Genomic DNA, 18956 nt, shown 5'->3' with positions numbered 1-18956 from the left:
AGAGAAGAACTGAAAAAATTAAATTTAGTATGTGTTACTAGTAAAAATATTGTATGGGGGGAAAATCTGTCGCGTCCGATATGTCGCGTCCGTTACCAGATTTTAATTCAAAATTAAATCAACAACAAATTGCTTCTGATTAAAAATGAATTGGTTGTAACGGTCCATAATTAGACTTTATTTAAAGAATGTTTAATAAAGGAAAACCTTACACGATTCGCTGAGTTTTGCTTAGTTTTAACATGTACTCTGAAATCACTTCTTTTTTTGTCGCGTCCGTTATGCCCTACTTTTCATCGATTTTCTCGACTTCAGTGTTCCAAGCGCACCTAGTGTTCTGTCAACCAAAGGACGGTATAAAAGCTACACAACAGCAAATTTTTTTACAAGTGACTTCAGTTTTTGTATGATTTATTTAACTCTAAAGTCGTACGAATGTCGCGTCCGTAACCCAGGAAATACCCATATGTGCATATATATATATGTATTTAGCCTGGAGTGAAATCCCAAACAAGTCAGGAAAATTACTAGTTTACAACTAGAATTTCCCGACAGAAACCGAACTAGTTCGAAAATGACCAGACTTGTACCAAGTACAAACCGATTTATGTATTCATGCCCTGTTTTATTTGACTTCGACAATTTAATAGTAAAATAGAGTACACAAAATATTACATCTTTTATTTGGGTATATTGTAAACCATTCAATCGAATACGCATTCAATTATACCAAACCTATTAAGTAATGCTTAATATCCATAACGATTATTAATTAAAGAATGTTTTTTTGGATAGCCGTTAAATGATTAAATACCGATATTAGCACCTTTTTAATGATTAATAATTATTTACTAAAAAAATGTTAATTAATTCATTAATTTTTATTACATCTTTATTTTGTTATTTTTGATAATTTTAAATTATTTTTAACTTTTATTAATTACACGATTAATATAATTATTTGATTAATTTTTATTACCAATCAACAAGTCAAACTATGGACAAAAATTAAGAATTTGTCAATGTTATTGTGGCTTATTAACATTTTATTATTAATATTTTTACTAAGCTTTGTACCACGATTGTTTATTAGAAAAAATTGAAAAAGCAAAAAAGTCTAAGCGTAGAAGTTATAGCACTATTTAGGAGATCACCACATCTCCTCATCAGACTTCTTTTTTCTAGACTTCAGCAGGGATCGAACCTGCGTAATCGATGCTCAAGTCAGAAGCGTTAACCACTGAGCTATGTACATCCCGTAAACTCTTGTTGCTAATTCATTTCCTTATTCATAGCTCAGTGGTTAACGCTTCTGACCTTGAACATCGATTACGCAGGTTCGATCCCTGCTGAAGTTTAGAAAAAAGAGATCTGATGAAGAGATGTGGTGATCTCTGAAATAGTACTATAACTTCTACCGCTTAGACTTTGTTGCTTTTTCAATTTTTCCTAATAAACAATCGTGGTACAAAGCTCAATAAAAATATAAAAAATTAAGAATATTTAATAACAGCTTGAACTATTTATTTATTCTAATCTTATCCAAATCTCAAATTTTAAATATTTATTATTACTTTTATTAATATTCAAAAATAATAGACTGAAATGTGCAAAGTTAATGACTTTAATTTATTTGAATGAAAACTTTTATTTTTATTTTAGTTCACTCAAAAATTATCTAAAGTATTCATTTTATTTTTAACTAAAATGTTTTTTGCATATTCAATATTATTAAAAAAGATAAAAATATAGAATTTATTGTACCGGAAACCTTTACTTCTAACAACATGTGTATAATGAAAAATGCATTTTTATTTTTATATTCGAAAGTTTGAAATATCTATGTATTTGTTTTTGCTTTTAATTAATACTCAAAAAATTTAACTCTAATTATTGGCAAATCTAAAATCTAAATAAAAATCTTTAATATATTAAACTGTACTTAAAATTTTTTTATTTTATATTCATGAATTCATTTTATTTTTTGACTCCCAAAGTAGTGGTATATTTCTGTCTATTTTGAACTAGTATAAGACTGGTATATTTCTGACCGAAATCTGACAATTGCCATCTCATAGGACATCCCCGTGTTAAAAATACCAGTTGATTGCATGGAAAAAAGATAGTTGGCTGACTAGTTGGGCATGCGGTTCATACTAGTTGTGAGGTACGTAACAACTAGTTAATTTGACTACAGGGTATGTACGCATGTATGCTCGCATTTTTATACTCACACATAAACAAGACTTAAGCAATCCGTTCAATGGAAATGGCTTTAAAATTAACAAAAAATGCAAAACATCTGTTTGTTGCTTGTAACATATGTAGGCATGTATGTACATAATGCAATCAACTGCAAAGAAATCGCCTTTGATATCTCGATGCCTTTACATGGGAAAAGCGGAAATTTTCACCAACTAATTCGAACACTTGCTTTGCTTGTTTTACAGCTGTTATTCGGAGAATACGAACAAAATTGAGTAATTAATTGCTTAGAATAACGCCAAATTGAAAACATTTGATAAGTGCTTTTTTTCTTTAATATTATGAGTGTGTGTGTGATTGGTGCTTTCAAATTATATTCAACGACAAAGAAAATACCACATTACCAGAAAAAATTTTAATTGGTGACATTTTGTGGCATGTCACATCACACCAAACATGGGGATTAGAGTGGAATGGGGAAAGAATAATTGGGGCGAGTAACAGCTGTTTTCACTCAGATGGAAAATAAAGAAATAACAGAGGTTTTCTTGGTTCTTAAGTGAGAAATTTTGGCGATTGAGGCGCGATGAGATGTTCGTATTTGGGTACTCTTGAAAAAAAAAGAATTCAGCTGAATTAAAATAATATTAAATGATTTGTATTTTTTACACAATATTCGCTTATTTATGTCAAATTGCTTATAAAACTTGGTATATAATGTGTTGGGTTAGGTTTGGTTTTTTTTCCTAAATACGTTTTTGAGGTCCTATGCGAAGTTTGGAGCATATTAAAATACAGTATTGGTTATATTATAAAACGGAAATTATATCGAAAATAAAAAAATAGGGCAACTGTACTATTGTAAAATTTATTTGAAACTAGTGAACAACCAGTGCCTCTGCGATCAGATTGTTTCTGTGCACATAAAACCATGGCGCCATGCATAAAATAAATAAGAAAAAAAAACAATAAAACCAATTTAAAACTCCGAAAAAACATCACAATATAGACACGATTTCGACTTAGGCGTTTTCTTGGACCTCGGATACCGTTCAAAGTTAGATAAATCATCAGGTTGGTGTATTTGTGGAACATACGGTGCTTGCAGCTCTTGATTAAGTATCCCATACCAATCGACTGATCTGAACCATTCATGACTCTTGATATCTTTATTGCCATTCACTAAGTTCCCAAACCTTATTGAGAAGTTAATACTTTTATCAATACATACATACATATTAGCTTAAAGCTTTCAAACGATATTTTTTTAGCAATAAGTTGTATTTTTAAATACTTGCCTTTTAGAAAAATCAACTTGCAACAAATTGTCGATCAAGTCCTTGAGTGCGCTACTAAACTTCTGTGGCATTTTGTAGTCGCCTTCACAGATTTTCCCGTACATCACCATTATATCTCGATTGAAGGGCGCGAAAGGCGAGGATCCAAAAACCATTTCGTACAAGAAAATGCCGAATGCCCACCAATCCACGCATGTGCAATAGGGTCTAGCCTGAATGACCTCGGGCGCAAGATACTCGGGTGTGCCACATAAGGTCATGGTGCGTGCCTGAACTTTCTGCTTATAAAGTAGTAATTTAGAGATAAAAGTGAGAACCATGCTCTAAATAAAAGAAAATAGAGCAAACCTTTGCAAATCCAAAATCGATTATTTTTATATAACCTCTTCCATCGAGCATTATGTTTTCGGGCTTCAAGTCGCGGTAGATCAGATGCAAAAAATGCAAATATTCCAGACCAAGAAATACCTGAGCAGCATAGAAACGCGCTTGTTTCTCTTTGAATCTGCGCATCCTAAACGACAACACGGAATTAAATATGTTGAATTTGTTTGTGCCAAGCTGTACGTCTGTACTTGCGATGATATGTGAACAGTTCACCGCCATTGATGAACGGCAAGCCCAGGTAGATGTGATCGAAATCTTTTCGTGAGAATTCCAAACAAATAAGCGAGGGGAATCTTATGCACGCCAAGACACGCTTTTCATTGTGAACATGCGCCACCTGCTTCATTTTGACGATTTTATCTTTTAGCATTATTTTAGCTGCATATAAATCGCCTGAGGTCTTCTCCCTCGCTAGTGCCTAATTAAGCGGTTAAAAATATGGGATTAAAATCAGTCGAAACTAAAATGTGAATTCCTGCGATTTTTTTGTTTACCACTTGGCCAAATGAACCGGAACCAAGTGTAGCAACTTCTTCGAAACCTTCAAGTCCGGTATCTGTCGATGGAGCTACATTATTCCAGCGTCCATTGAATTCTTCCAGAAAGAGTGTAAGCACTAGTTCATAATCCACCGAAGGATTGAAAATGATCATTGGTGCACTCATACGTCCGTGTTTATTCATTTTACGATAAAGCGGAAAAGCTAACTTTAAAATATCTGAGAAAAATTAAAAAAAAAATAATCTTTCAAAATTGTTATACTTTTCTTTTGAAACTTCAAACATTGCTCTATGCTTCTTCCGAATTCTTAAAGGAAATTCAATATACATACATACATATTAGAGTGCTGCGTGAATTCATTCAAACTTCTAGGGCCTTTTTGAACCGAATTCTGAAATACGGCATTCTTCAATTAAATTCTCAGATAGGGCGTTCCATGATAAAAACATGGGGCGTTCTTCAATCAAATTTTGAAATATAGCATTCTTGAAAAGTTTTCTGAAATAAGGCGTTTTCGAACTTCCACTCAGCCGTCGATATGTAAGCAAGAACATCTGGTGTTGTGATTATAAACAAATTTGTACTTAGCCATTATTTAGCTAAAAGTGGGGTTTAAATAAACAATAAATATTTAATTGGTGAAGGATGAAAAATTTTGAATATAAAAGGAATTTTAGTTGCGACTATAGAAAGAGATATGAGTAAGTTAGCCTAGGCTAAATTGGTTGCCCTAAATAGGCTAGCACTTAGACCAGTCCTTTATAATACCACTACGAACGTTAACTGCTGAATCATAGCGAAAAGCGATGTGTGTCAAAAAGAAAGATGTTTCCCAGGCGATAGATGTCAGGGCCGGATATCTTCTGAGGACTGGTCCGATCCAAGGTGGTTAGATCGTAGGCTTGCAAAAGCCCTCTCGTCCTCTAAGCAGCTTCGTTACTAAGATTCTGATTACGTGAATAATTATTCGACAGTTTGCAGTCAATTCTTATTTTTTGTAAGAGCCTAAGCGATTCTGGCCGATTCTAATACCGCACCTTAGTCGTCTCTTTTCAGTGCCAACTGACAGCAATTGAAAAGGCCAAGTGAATCCAATTCCTTCTTCAGCTGGTCTTTTCATCACAAATGAGTTCTTCCTCCGCTACCAGCAATGCGATCGACGATACATATTTTTAAAGCTGGAGCGTTTCTGGCCATTCGCGACATGGTCCAGCCAGCGGAGCTGCTGTATTTTAATTCACTGAACTAGGTTTATGTCGTTAAAAAGCTCATCTTTTTATCGTCTGTGGTATTTGCCGTAGCCAACGCGCAAAGGCCCGTAAATTTTTCGTAGAATCTTTCTCCTGAATGCTCCAAAAGTTTGCGATCTTGACATGACAGCCAATATACCCATCAGAATTGAGAGTTGCGGTATTGTGAACACAAAAGTTTCTTCGACCACCTCCAGCCCACTTCCGGCCAGAAAGCTAGTGAGCTTGCAATTAAAGGTACTCCTACTCACTCCTTGCTCGGTGAGTCTAAGGGTACCTTTTCTCGCTAGCTCATCCGCCATGCAGTTTCCACTCTCCAAGATCCAGGCATAAACCCTTGCATAACGCAACTCGCGCAGATTGAAGACATCAAGTGACACGACATAGCTTCTGAAACTGACTTCCCCATATAAGGCGTAGGGCGATGTACAATAGATCACTTTGGAGGCCGCGGTGCACATGGCAGGTGGAATACTACCTGGTCCCGCGGAAGTGAAAGGTTTTAAGGACCTTATCTACCAAACAAGGCTGGGCTTACACAACAGGTCACTAAAACGGGTCTCCAAATCTGAGGCTTCTCCTGCGACTAGGTTACATGGAAAATGGGCACCGAAAAGAACCTTGACAGCCACCTCTCTCAAATAGCCAAAAGGTACCTAGAAAGCACACGTCTACATTTAGAGGCATCCGTCTACGCTACCAAGTACCAGGTTGACCGAGTTTTGCCCGGAGCGCATATAATTTTAAAAGTTTTCAAGATTTGGATTGCTTAAAAAAATATTTTGAAAAAAAATGGATTTCGATATCTATTAAGTAAATTTCTTAATCCAAAATTTAGGTGGCAACCCTACTCCGAAATACTGTGGAATGAATGGTACATATCTTGAGCGTATATGTACTGTGTATACATAAAAAATGCTAATTGAAAATAATAAAAAATAAAAATTTGTATTAAATAGAAGCGTGGCTACCCTGATGGGAAATATTTTCCGACCAAAGTTCGCAAAAATACCTTTCATTTGATATGCATGTTGCGATGTTTTAGATAAATTGTGTAAAACCGAAAATAAGTACACTATTGTCCCAAGGGATAACATTTTGTATATACAATCCGAAAAAACATTCCTTGATGCTAAGAAAAAAGTATATTATTCTAAGGAAATATTACCTTGAAATGGCTCCAAAGACATGGCTGCCTTAATATGAGTAAACGAGTTGACTCAGTTTAAGGAAAACACAATTCCTTATGCTGGATTTCCACTAGGCATTAAATAGCAAAAATGACAAATGACAAAGTCGAGCATTAAAAAAAAATCGTGTCATTACATTAGAAAAATAGTCATTAAGTTCATTTCCACATGGCATTTTTTTAAATGGCATACATCTTTTGTCATTTCAACAATGCCTATTGGAAATTCGGCATTAGTTTTTAGGAAAAATTTACTTGCCATTTCATCCCCTGTGAAAGGAATAAGTATGTGATTTTGCTCGCGGTGCTCAAACAGTGGCATTGGCCGACAGAGCAAAGCTTTGGAGTGCTAGTCGAGAGAAGCAAGGATCGAGTCCCAGAGCAGGAATTTTTTTTTTTACTACATATATTTTTAATTTTTATTTTTCTTTATAATTGTATTTTTTTAATTGTAGTTAAAAAAAACAAATTTATCTAATCTATTTTTTATGTTATTTGAGTATTTAGGTTTTTCCATATATGAAATTAATTTTACAATTTCTAATTTATATTTAACTTGAAATAATTGACATACCTTACTCCAACCACCTCCAGGAAAGCCATTAACTTTGTCTTGACAGCACTGACAAAATTCAAAATTATTTAAGGAAATTATTACTTATATTGAGGAAATTATTACTTATATTGAGTAAACTTACTTCTTGAAATTAATGACGCCCTATTTTTAAGTTAAGGAAAAATGTCTGAAATTGAGTAATTTTTTAGTAATATTAAGGAAAAAACAGTAACTCGAAAATAAGGGTACGGTTTTCTTGATTTAAGGAAATTCTTTTTTCTGAGTGTAGGGAAAGCATTGTTTAAGAACTTTCTCTTGGTACCCATGAATAGTAAAGTAATATTTTACCTTTTTCTAAAAAAAAAAAAATAAATATGCTATTCAAATTAGGTGGCAACACTGTTAAAAATATATTTTTTTAGGGATATTCAAAATACATTCCAGTTGATTCCCATATTATGATGTTTTAATTAATTTGTAGTTAATTTCGAACAGGTGGCAATCTTATACGAGTATTCTCGGGGATAGTATCTACCTGTTCAGATAACCTTAAAATCCAAAACATTATCTGTGTACGGAATTTCATCAAAATCGTTAGAGTCGTTTCCGAGAACCCTATGGATATATATATATATACAAGAATTGCTCGTTTAATGTAATAAGATAATACCTCTTAGACTGTTGGATGTCGGGTTTATAGTCCCGTTTTGTATAGTTCCCAATCAGAGGGTATTTTAGTCATTAATCCTCAATGTGAACAATATGTATTTGAAAAAAAAAAAAAAATCGCACTGATTTTATTATCTGTAAAATCGATAAAATTCGTAGTATGGCCTGTAAATATTCCCATATATACATATGGTAAATATTCGACATATATGTATACATATATTCCTCATTCTGGCACAGCATGCAACTGCCAAATATGGAATAGCGGAGTTGACCGTTATTTAACATACACTATTTGTATCGTCCATTCTAATTCAATCACCTCAAAAATTTCGTGTAATCTTTCGCTACATACTTTGGCGTTATTTTAAGCATTTCTAAGATAATTTAAAAATCCTCGATGCCGGATGCAAATATTTGTATCAGCATGGATTAACTGCATAAGTAGCCACAAGCTCTGCAAACCTACTCAAATGTATAAATAGTACATCTGTATCACCTAACTTTGTTGCACTTCGCCTCACGTATGCAGAACGTAGAAGGATCGTAAAAACTTTTACGAGCCCACAACATTTGTACTTGGACAAACACATAGTACATACATACATACACACAGCCAAGCATCATTTGGGCGAAAATTAAAAGTGCCCACGAATTGGAATATTTTGGCTAATGAAAATTTCAGCTGTTTCAGCAATGTATTAAACTAAAAGAGTTATGTTTGCTGCCGAAAAGTCGCATCGTAAAAGATTTGACATTTAGACGTGATAACTAATAAAATACAATTTGAGTAAAATTACCAGAAGTCGTCGTCGTTGTAAAAGAAAATTTAAAAGCCAAAGGTATTGAAAATTGTTAGAAGAGCCAAATCTGTAGAAGAAGATAAATATTTAAATATAAACAGAACTTAAATAGACAATATCAAAAAGCAATTTGGTACTCAGGTATTGTACCCGTCTGAAGAAAGTATAAACCGCATTTTTGTTTCGGTTTCCCTTTTGGGAGAAAGGGTTTGAATACTACGGCAAAGTTAAATATTTAGGAATTACTCTTGGTATGAGACAAAGCTGGACTTCCCATCCAGACGCAACTATAGTAAACACATCCTAGCCGCCTTGGCCTGTAGAAGACTCTTGGATGTACATGGGATCTGAACTCTAAGTTAATAAATGGCTAATCGTATGATATCCATCCGAATTGTACATTGCTTATGGCTTCGCATTCTGGATGTCAAAGCACTACAAAAAGCAGCATTATCAGGTTGAAATCAACTTCAAAGGCTAACTTCACTCCACGTCATTGCTTCAATGGGAACTTGTTCAACCGCAATCCTCGAGTCACTTCTAGAAAAGAGCCCCCTGTACATTTTGACTTGACAGTTGGTGGTGTTTTAGAAATTTGCGGGTTTTCCAACTCCTAGCTATGTATAATGTTTCTTTAACACGAAAATAAGATAAGACAGATTATGTAAGCTGACTCCGCTTTAAGACTAAAACACCTAAATTCATTCACAATCGAATCTTTTATCATTAGGAATCCATCTACCAAGGAGCAGTTAGCATTTAGTAGGGAAGCTCAAAATACATATCTTGCTTTGTCAGGGTTAAGGACATATTATATTGATACAAAAGATTTTCTTGTGGGTTTTGAACTTGCTGTGGCTTCTTCAGGGGTCCCACAAGTTAGCGTCTTAGGTCTGTTATTACTTTTATTATTTATCAATGACATAAGCAGTTGTTTCTCATATGGGAATTTTTTACTCTATGCGGATGATTTAAAAGTATTCTCCGTGATTGAAAACCCTTCAGATATGATAAAACACCAATTGCAGTTAAATGCTCTGCACTTATGGTGTTAGAAATCGCGCCTTTTCTTGAATATAAAAAAAGAAATGTTTTTAAGTTACATACACAAAAACTCTCAATGTTCTTAGCACTCCGTATAACATCTCCAATAGGACTTTACAACATGGTGTTATATTCGATCAAAAGGTTTCCTTCAATGGCCATATCAATTCCATCATTACTAAATCATGCTTGGCTTTGTACGTCGTAATTCAACGAAATTATCTGATCCATATACCTTGAAGCTATTATTCACAAGTCTGATCCGTTCGCATCTTGAATATGCTGTCCATAAATTCCTTTTAGATTTAGAATTAAGCGCGTGCAAGAGATATTTATTTATTCATTACTTAAATTGGCTCTTCGGTCCTTGAAGTTTCCATCCTTCTCGTCTTATGTTAATTAATCTTAATTCATTGGAAACCCGTAGACTCTTTTCATATACTTTTATATATAACATTGTTAATATCGAGATCGATTCTCCATATCTTTTCGAGAGGATTAGCTTCAATGTTCCCAAACGTAATCTTCGCAATTCTTTCCCTTTTTACTTGGAAAAGTTTAAAACTAAGTTTGCGAGCAATGCTCCTTTTGCAAGATGTACTAAAATTTAGATTGTAAGGAATTCTGTTTCTAAGGTGCCCATATAATTTTCTAAAAATATGACAACGTACTCTACTTCGAAATTTGCACCTAGTCTGTAAGGACAAATGTATATTCATAGACTTAAATAAATAAACAAATTAGCTACATACATCCTTTAAAATATTATCTAATTAATTTTGATATTTTTTATGAGCAGCCATTTTTATTTGCAAATTATGTAGGCTAATTTTTCGAGATAGATCAGACCACATTCGCGTTATGGGTCTGGATAGTTTCTGATATATTTGCAAAATATGGATCTTTAACGAAGTATAAAATACATTTTAAAGAGAACCTGTTTTATTCGGAGATGATTTGGTAACTTCTTAATAAATAAAATTGATTGCTTCAAAATACGTACAGTCATATCAAAATGCTGCATTTGAGAATAAAAGGCACCTTATAGAACTTACGCACTGTCATCACATGTCATAAGGACTTGTTGGCGAGCTAACAGGATATACGACAAAGTTTGCATTGGAGTTGTTCCACAAAGTCATTTTTAACAGGATTTGTTGCGGTACGCAGGACACGTGGCGATTGTGTAAATAGGGCAACTGTTCAATGTATAAATTTCCATATGTAGTTCGGCAAGTTTTACATGTATGCAAGTGTGTATGTGCATACATTTACGTTTACTTTGTAAAGTATATATGTAGCTATTAGGGGTATTCACGATCCAGTGCATACTGTCTAGCATGGTGCGTAGATAGCATTGGTTGTTATTGTTTGAACACATGAAACAACAACTAAATTATCCAATCATGCTATTTATGCTATCTATGCACCGTATGCACCGGATCGTGAATACCCCTATTTGTATTTCAATCACGATGCAAAGCACAAGCGCTGTCTTACGCTTGAGTTACTGTTGAGTACTTAAACGTGTGTGTTGGCACACGCGAAACGATACACCGTTAATAATAAATGAAAATAATAATGATAATATTGTAGTAGAATGACAGTAAAAATAATGATAATGATGAGACTGATGAAAGAAAATGCCAACCAGCTGGTTACAGAGAGTTTGTTAGGAATCAGTTGTTTCCGCGGAAGGCTGAACTGTGTGTCAATCCCTAAGGGGCTGATGACTTTGGTTTTTGGTTGCGTTGATGTGTAGAAAAAGTTGACAAATTTCGACGGTAACTACTCGAGTGGAAGCTGAGGTGCATTTTAAAATTCCACGCAATTGCACTTCAAGGGTTGTTTACCGTTGTTTAGGCGACGAATACAACTAAAAAGAAAATATTTAATTATGGCGTTGATTGTTTTGATGGACCTTAATCGGGACATGAGAATTCTGTTTTTTGTAGCGTTTTTCGTGCACTTGCGTGGGAACGTACCAAATTTCAAAGAGCAATGGAGACTATGAGATTTATTTGCTTGTAGTCTATAGTTTGCGAATCTTCATTGGATTTCTGAGCTGTCGTCCTCTACTTTTTCGAACATACAACCGTCAATAGTGACTTGAGTACCGAGGTGGCATTTCCCTGGCTTATCATTTGTCTGACCAAATGTATTCTTATCAACATCTCGCAGAACGTTAGCTCCAGCAGCTTTGTTGGTTTTCAGCCGCGTGATTACTATTTGTACCTCATCATAATCTGGTGGTGGGAAATCCATTTCTTGAGCGTCTACTTGGAGCTAGCGTTCACCTACTGGAAAAATTTTAGTGTTATCATTCAGCATGGCAGAGAAGTGTTTCCCCGCTAAGTTAATATAGAAAAGCCCAAGGTATCTAACATTTTTTTTCTTCACATAGTAGTTTAAAAATCTAATAAAAAGTACAGGTTTTTAGTTTCGAATTTCTTTCAAACACTGTTTTTTATTAAAGGTTCTATGCAATTTAATGTTGCTATAAATGTTTTTAATTCTATTAGAGGGTTAAGAAAAAATCAGCCAGCCTTCTCTATGAAGCTGGATTTCGAAAGAAAAAGAGTTGGGGCCTCTCTATATTAAGGTAACGATACACACATACATACATACATAGTATGTATTACATACATAATACATATAAGCAAATCTGTAACAAAGCTCACTGCACTCACGCACCGCAACAAGCTCATCGCAATATCGTGTTACTGCACAGAATCCCGTGATCTTCTAGAGATGCCAATTTAACTCAGCGATCCGCGCACCTCGCCTTCAAATTCAGGTTGAAAAACTGGTTTTATTACACAGAACACTTAACGCATTGCAAGAACGACCTCTTCGTACGTATAGCGCCGAAAAGCGGTTCGAAAACAAATAGTAAGAGAAAAAGAAAATTTAAATAAAAACCAAAAAAGATAGCAAACAGAAAGCGTAAAAAAATTTGATACATATTGAAAATAATAACATAAAGAAATACTTAAATGCAAAGCAGTAAACAAAAAGCTCAATTTCGCTTGGCAAGTTCATTGTCCTCAATTTGTGACGCTGCGTGCGTTGCTGTTGTTGGTGTATACTTCTTTTTACAAATTTTCTGTTTTTGTGTATACTTTGTTGGCTCCTACGCGTACAATATTTGGCTTGGTCGGTTAATTTACATATAAACTGGGTTAATCGAAGTTTGTGCCAGCAATGTGTACAGCGGCGTTAGTTGGCAGCGCATGAAGTTCAAGTCCAAACTAATTTCCAATACATTCACCGATTTACGAGTCAAATGCGTTCTGCGAATGGTCGAAAATTAGTAGGTACATAAATTGCTGAAAGAGAAAATTTCTATGAATGCTGTAATATAAATTGAATTTTATGGTTGTCGTATGCAATTAATATTTGTGCTTCAAATCAAAGTAGAGAAGCTTTCCAATTAACCATTAAATCGGTTATCTCGCCAATCAGACATTTAAGGCACGTTCAACGACTAGCTTATACGGCTCTATGTTGTTCTCTGCATCGCCGTTAATTGCTTGGCTGCGACGAAAGCTGCGCCCATTAGAAAGTCCAATGCGTGGTTTTCGGCATTCTCTTTGGAGATTTTCTATTTCATTGTGGATAATTTTTGTGTCGTTTTACCAATTGACCTATTTCTTCTTTGGAATATGAATATTGCGGTAATAACAACTCATATCGTTTTTATTCAAATTATTGAAAAACAGTCTTTACACTCAACCAATACTTAGCAAATTTACTTTGAGTATTGCGCACTTCTGCTTTCAATCAAAATAATAATACCAGTTAGGTTTCAAGGCAGAATCATTTCCTTTTTACATGGGTAACAAACATATTTGGGTATGTATTAGCCCAGCAAAATTAGACGAAATTGCTACGAAGAAACAAATTTTTAGTAGCGATTTTTTGATGCAGTTTACCTCCGTTTGATACGCAGATCATGGATCCAAAGTCTTGTCCCTAAATTTCATATGGCAATATTCCCCCATCTTGGATTTTAGTTTTTTCTTGTTTTTTTGCGATTTGCAAGCTTATTTGGCATTTTCCGTAAAAAATGGTTTAATACAAATTTATAGAGAATTTAATTTCCCACATTTTTTACATAAATAGTTTTTAAAAAATTGTATCTTGTAAATAATTAGGAAAAAATGAGTACAATTTTTACACTGTCACGCTTTTAGCCATTTTTCAACAATTTCTGTGGAAAAAACGTAGCATCGTCAAATGCCAAAGTTGTAGAGATGCTCAGATCACGACCGAGAACGTGCCAAACATAGCGATGTAAGGGAAGCGGCGTAAATAAGTTTTGCGCTTCCACTCCGCAACGCCTGGGTTCAAGCCTTGGTCAAAGCAATATCGCAAAAAAAATATAGAAAAAAAGGATTTTTCTTAACAGCAGTCGTCCCTGGGCAGGCAATGGCAAACCTCCGAGTGTATTTCTGCCATGAAAAACAGCGACAATCGCCATTCGGAGTCGGCTTAAAACTGTAGGTCCCTCCTCTTTGTGTGACAACATCAAGGCGCACGCCGCTAATCGGAGGAGAAGCTCGGCCAAACACTAACATATGTGTAAGCGCCAATCTATTATTATTATTATTATTATTATTATTACTATTATTATTATTATTATTTACAACTTTTATGGCACCAGAGAACCCAACCCTAAAAAATAAAAATGAACAGCAGCTTCTTATATTTTTGTTGTTGCTGATTACTAGGGCCCGGGTTTTTATGCATTAAAAAATCGTTATTATGCGCACATAATGTGCATTAAAAAATTAAAAATATGCACTTAACACAAGGCAGAATTGGCTGTCATTAAAGAAGCTGTTTGAAAGAATTACGGATGTGGAATCAGGGAGGTAAATATTCATCTACTTTAATAGTCAGGTGCCAAACTGTGCGTTAAAAATTTGGTAACAAAAGATCGGATTGTCTACCGACATATTAGACAAAGAAGTAAGATACCGGCAAACAAAGGAAAAAGTGGTGTGTACGAGTCGAACGGACCTCAGTATCGGATTCAGTGGGTCGAAATACATACATACATACATATCGGTAGGTGAGTCTGGTTAAAAGAACACATCACTGTTTTAGTGAGCCGATGTAATGATGGCAGAAGATACGAAGCTTAGTATGGGAATTATTAAAATGCAAAAATTGTATGATTTTCCGGTAGTGGCTTTTATAAATTGTAGACAATTTAACAAGCCATTTGCAAAACTCTAGCCAAGATTATACAAAACTGTATTAACGAACTGACTCTTTTGCATCAGTAAAATTAGCAAACCCATTAAACTAATAAGCCAGGTTTTTAATACAAATTGGTAATATTACAAATGGGGTTTTTACTTTTCTTTCTGAATGCGAGATATCGCTAGCTTATTGTGTAATCTGTAAGAAGTTTTTTCCTATCCTTTAAAAAACATAGATTAAGCAACTTTTCACTACAAGCTAGAGGTATGTACAAGTTTCTAGCAAAACTTAAAAAATTCACAGCTCCAATAATGCAGATTTAATAAAATTTATCCGCCAAAAAATTCCAATCAAGAAAATTTAAACAATATACATATTTACTATATGTAGATTTGTGAGTAACTGGTGGCACATTGGCTATAACCTGTTCTTCGTTGCGGTTGACAATTCTGTACCACTGGCGCTTAGCTTGCCACACAATAAAGACACGATCAAAGTACCAAACCAACAACTGGTCGTATCATATTCTTGTTTAGTTCTGCGGTGAAGAATGGTTGCAGCGCTTGACTTTCTTAAAACTCTTTGGCCTACAGCAACGTTCTTCATTCGTCGTTTGACATTCGTCTGGTCAACAGTAGAAGAAAAGGTAGTAACGAGTGGCACAACGCGTTAACACACTTAGTTGACTTTGAACTGGATTAGAGGGAATAGTGGATTTTTAGAATTTTAGAAAGTAGCACAGCAATTATGGAAATTAAAATTACGTGTAAGTAAAAGTCTATAATCATAAATATGTTTTTGTTTTCTGCAACAAAACAAATGTTTTCCCACAGTACTCTCATGCCTGTGCTACGCACTCGTCGCTGCACTGCCAACACAAAAGACTGATACATTGGACACTGCTGCAGATGCAGCAGCCAGCGCACCGTCATTGCCGCGCTTCGCTAGCGTTGCGTCGCAGAAGATCGCGTTGAATATGCTGAAATTCAATGCTGATATCGATGCCAATCAAGTTTATTCACCTTTGGGCATTAGCTCCATACTCGGTGTCTTAGCGGAGGGTGCGGCAGGTGAGACATACGATGAGTTCAGCAAGACACTTGGCTTCCCAGCTGAACGTGCCGATTTGCGTACCTCCTTCCAGCGCATACTCTCGCGCTACCAAACCCAAGAATATTCTACCTTGCCTTCGTTCCAAACCTGGTTGTACATCTATCGCAACAACTCTGCGCGCGATGAATTCAAGCAATTGATACGCGAAAATTATTTTGTCACTGTAAAAGACATCAATACCGAAGAGTACAACTGGAATGAACCGAATACTTCGCCGGACGTGGAGAGCAGTTCAGTGTGCAACAGCAAAGATGTGATCGGTTTTGAGACTTTGAAGCGTTTAAGAGCCGATGCTGATTTGGCCACTGCAGCCACAGAGACACAAACACAGACGCAAGCGCAGACGCAGACTGACACCTATGGCGAAGAGGTGGTCGACAAGGCAGCATCAAAGTTCGATCGTGTTGTCGAAGACAAGCAGTATGTAGAAAAACCAGTGATATTGGAAGAAATCAAAAAGAATGATGCGGAAAAAGAAGCTGTGACGAAGCAAGAAGCTGATAAAATTACAGCTGAGCAATCGAAGCCAACTGAAACCGCAGAAAGTACTACCACCATTGGTGAATTAATTGAGCAATTAAAGGAGACTGAAGCTACAGATATTGCCGAAATACCCAAACAAGAAGACGCTTTGGTTGAGAAGGATATTACAAAACGAGAGGACGACTTAAATTTCGAAGACAATGAGACTGTGCATTCGGAGGAGAAATTGCAAAAGCACTACGACGATGATCAAGATGGTAGTATACCCATCAAAGAGGTGCTGGACTCCAATGAGCCAGAGAAAGTTACACTGCCGCTGCAGAAATTAGAGAGCGCGCTTGATACGGCCAACAAGAATGTGGGCGAGATAATGATTGCACTCGAGTCGCACATAAGCTCGGTACGAAGGGTAAGGCAATTTCACTACGTAATGTAAATTAACTAATTTACTAATTAAGTACTTTTTTTGTATTTTTATTCTTCACAAAGGCGCTAGGAGCACGTAGCCTATTCCGCAAGGAGGATATCGCACATGCCTTGAGCGCTAACTCCATCACAGGTCGCGATGCTGGTTCCAAGACTAAAATGCTGCTCTTCAATGGCCTGTACTATGCCGGTCTGTGGGCAAAGACATTTAGTCCAGTAGTCTCGGATGAGGATAGCTTCTTCTTCATGACAGCTGAAGATGCAATGAAGGCACCTATGATGCAAACGAAAGGAAAGTTTCACGTTGCTGAATTGGATTATTTGAATGCAAAAGCATTCTGCCTGCCTTATGAGGTAAATTTTAATGCAACTCTACAGCTTTTGTTCGAATTTTTAGTGAATTTAACTAATTACTAATTTTTCTAGAATAAAAAATATGCAATGATGATTGTGCTGCCGAATGAGACGGAAGGCCTACGCTCACTAATCGGTAAGCTGCAACCCGAAGATCTTAAGAAGGCCAAATCGCTTGCTAAGGAGAAAGAACTGCGTATCACAATGCCCAAGTTCCAAGTCGATGAAACTTCACGCTCCGAGGCTATGCTGAAGAGCATTGGCTTGAAAAAGCTTTTCGCACGTCAAGAATCTGATCTCAGTTTGTTCTCCGTTGACCCCGATTTGCATGTAGATGAAGTAGTGCAATTTGTTAGTGTACGCGTTAATGAGAGTGGTAGCAGCGAGAATGCTCTCACTGCCTCCAATCCACAGGGTCGCACGTCTGAAGCGTCGGAAGTGGAGTCAATCGTAGTTAATCGGCCATTCTTGTACTTCATAATGGACTGTGAGGAAGAATTTGTGATTGCTGCGGGAAAAATTTACAACCCAGAAGTAAAGGAGGAGTCACCGATTTCCGTTGAAGTTGAGTTCGAGCAATCTTAGTTTTAAGCGAACGGTATTATGTATATTTGATACTCGCAAAATAAGTGAAGGACAGATAAGCTCATTTTGAAATATAAATTTTTCTAAAGTGATTCATGAATAATTCGAATAAAAAAGGAAATTTAAAGAAGATGTGGGTTTTTCTTGACTGTAAGAAGTATTGCATTTAGATCGAAAAATGATCGGCTTTATATGTGTATATGTATGCATCTCTATAGAAAAATAAATTAAAATCTAATGTGTATACTATGGTATACATAATAAACAACATACAACAGAATATTTGGCCCTAAAAATTTTGCTTAATGTTTCGCCGAGCTTCTCCTCTTGAGGTTGTTGAAGGGACTTGACATAAAGTTTTACCCCGACCCAGAATGGCAAATAATTTATATGAAAATATTTTCTATGGCAGAAATATATTCGGCGATTTGTATTTCCTGCCGAGGAGCGGCCACTTTTATAACTAAATTGTATTAAAAAAAAATCAAAAATTTATATATGTTGTTTATTCTAGGCGCATACTTTCTCACATTTTTATTTTTTTTTTAATTTTCATTATATCAAAAGAGGCGTTTATTCTTAAGAAAAACGTAGTACTAATTACGGCAAATGATAAAGTTATGTAATTTTTCAAATATGGACAGATTTGTTTTTTTTTTTCGACGTTTGGAAAGTGGGCGTGGTACCGCCCAGTTATGACCACATACATACATATGTGTATTACGGTAACCGTTCGATCAATGTGTACCAGACTCGCTATAATTATTGTACTTGACACAAAAATTACGCCCACTTTTCATATAACGACACATTTCAGAAATACGGAAACTTCGTTACTTAAAAATTTAAAGACGCCACAGCTGATACTAAAAAGAAACTTTA

General features: G+C 35.5%; 2 protein-coding genes across 2 annotated transcripts; one reads left to right on the top strand and one right to left on the bottom strand.

Moving 5' to 3' along the window:
• Positions 1 to 3184: 3184 nt before the first annotated feature.
• On the bottom strand, positions 3185 to 4582 carry LOC118738537 (cAMP-dependent protein kinase catalytic subunit 2). The gene is made up of 5 exons (XM_036469473.1): positions 4385 to 4582; positions 4079 to 4308; positions 3852 to 4017; positions 3504 to 3781; positions 3185 to 3401 (listed from the first exon to the last, which is right to left on the bottom strand). Exons 1-5 carry the CDS (start codon positions 4571 to 4573, stop codon positions 3185 to 3187), a joined length of 1080 nt encoding a protein of 359 aa, XP_036325366.1. The 5' UTR covers positions 4574 to 4582.
• An 11278-nt stretch (positions 4583 to 15860) lies between these two features.
• LOC118737890 (serpin B13-like) lies at positions 15861 to 18204 on the top strand. The gene is made up of 4 exons (XM_036468702.1): positions 15861 to 15879; positions 15947 to 17118; positions 17199 to 17489; positions 17562 to 18204. Exons 1-4 carry the CDS (start codon positions 15861 to 15863, stop codon positions 18072 to 18074), a joined length of 1995 nt encoding a protein of 664 aa, XP_036324595.1. The 3' UTR covers positions 18075 to 18204.
• The last annotated feature ends 752 nt before the right edge of the window (positions 18205 to 18956 follow it).

The sequence above is a fragment of the Rhagoletis pomonella genome, unplaced genomic scaffold (genome assembly GCF_013731165.1).
Source record: "Rhagoletis pomonella isolate Grant_MI unplaced genomic scaffold, Rhpom_1.0 Rhpom_scaffold_00004, whole genome shotgun sequence".
Lineage (NCBI taxonomy): Eukaryota > Metazoa > Arthropoda > Insecta > Diptera > Tephritidae > Rhagoletis > Rhagoletis pomonella.
This window is presented reverse-complemented; position numbering and strand designations above follow the sequence as displayed.

Coding starts and splice junctions, on each gene's coding strand:
- LOC118738537 (XM_036469473.1), bottom strand. CDS start 4,573: ATGAATAAACACGGACGTATGAGTGCACCAATGATCATTTTCAATCCT. Junction 4,018..4,078: donor CTGTTCACATATCATCGCAA/GTACAGACGTAC, acceptor GTTGTCGTTTAG/GATGCGCAGATTCAAAGAGA. Junction 3,782..3,851: donor TCGATTTTGGATTTGCAAAG/GTTTGCTCTATT, acceptor CTTTATAAGCAG/AAAGTTCAGGCACGCACCAT.
- LOC118737890 (XM_036468702.1), top strand. Junction 17,119..17,198: donor ACATAAGCTCGGTACGAAGG/GTAAGGCAATTT, acceptor TTCTTCACAAAG/GCGCTAGGAGCACGTAGCCT. Junction 17,490..17,561: donor CATTCTGCCTGCCTTATGAG/GTAAATTTTAAT, acceptor TAATTTTTCTAG/AATAAAAAATATGCAATGAT.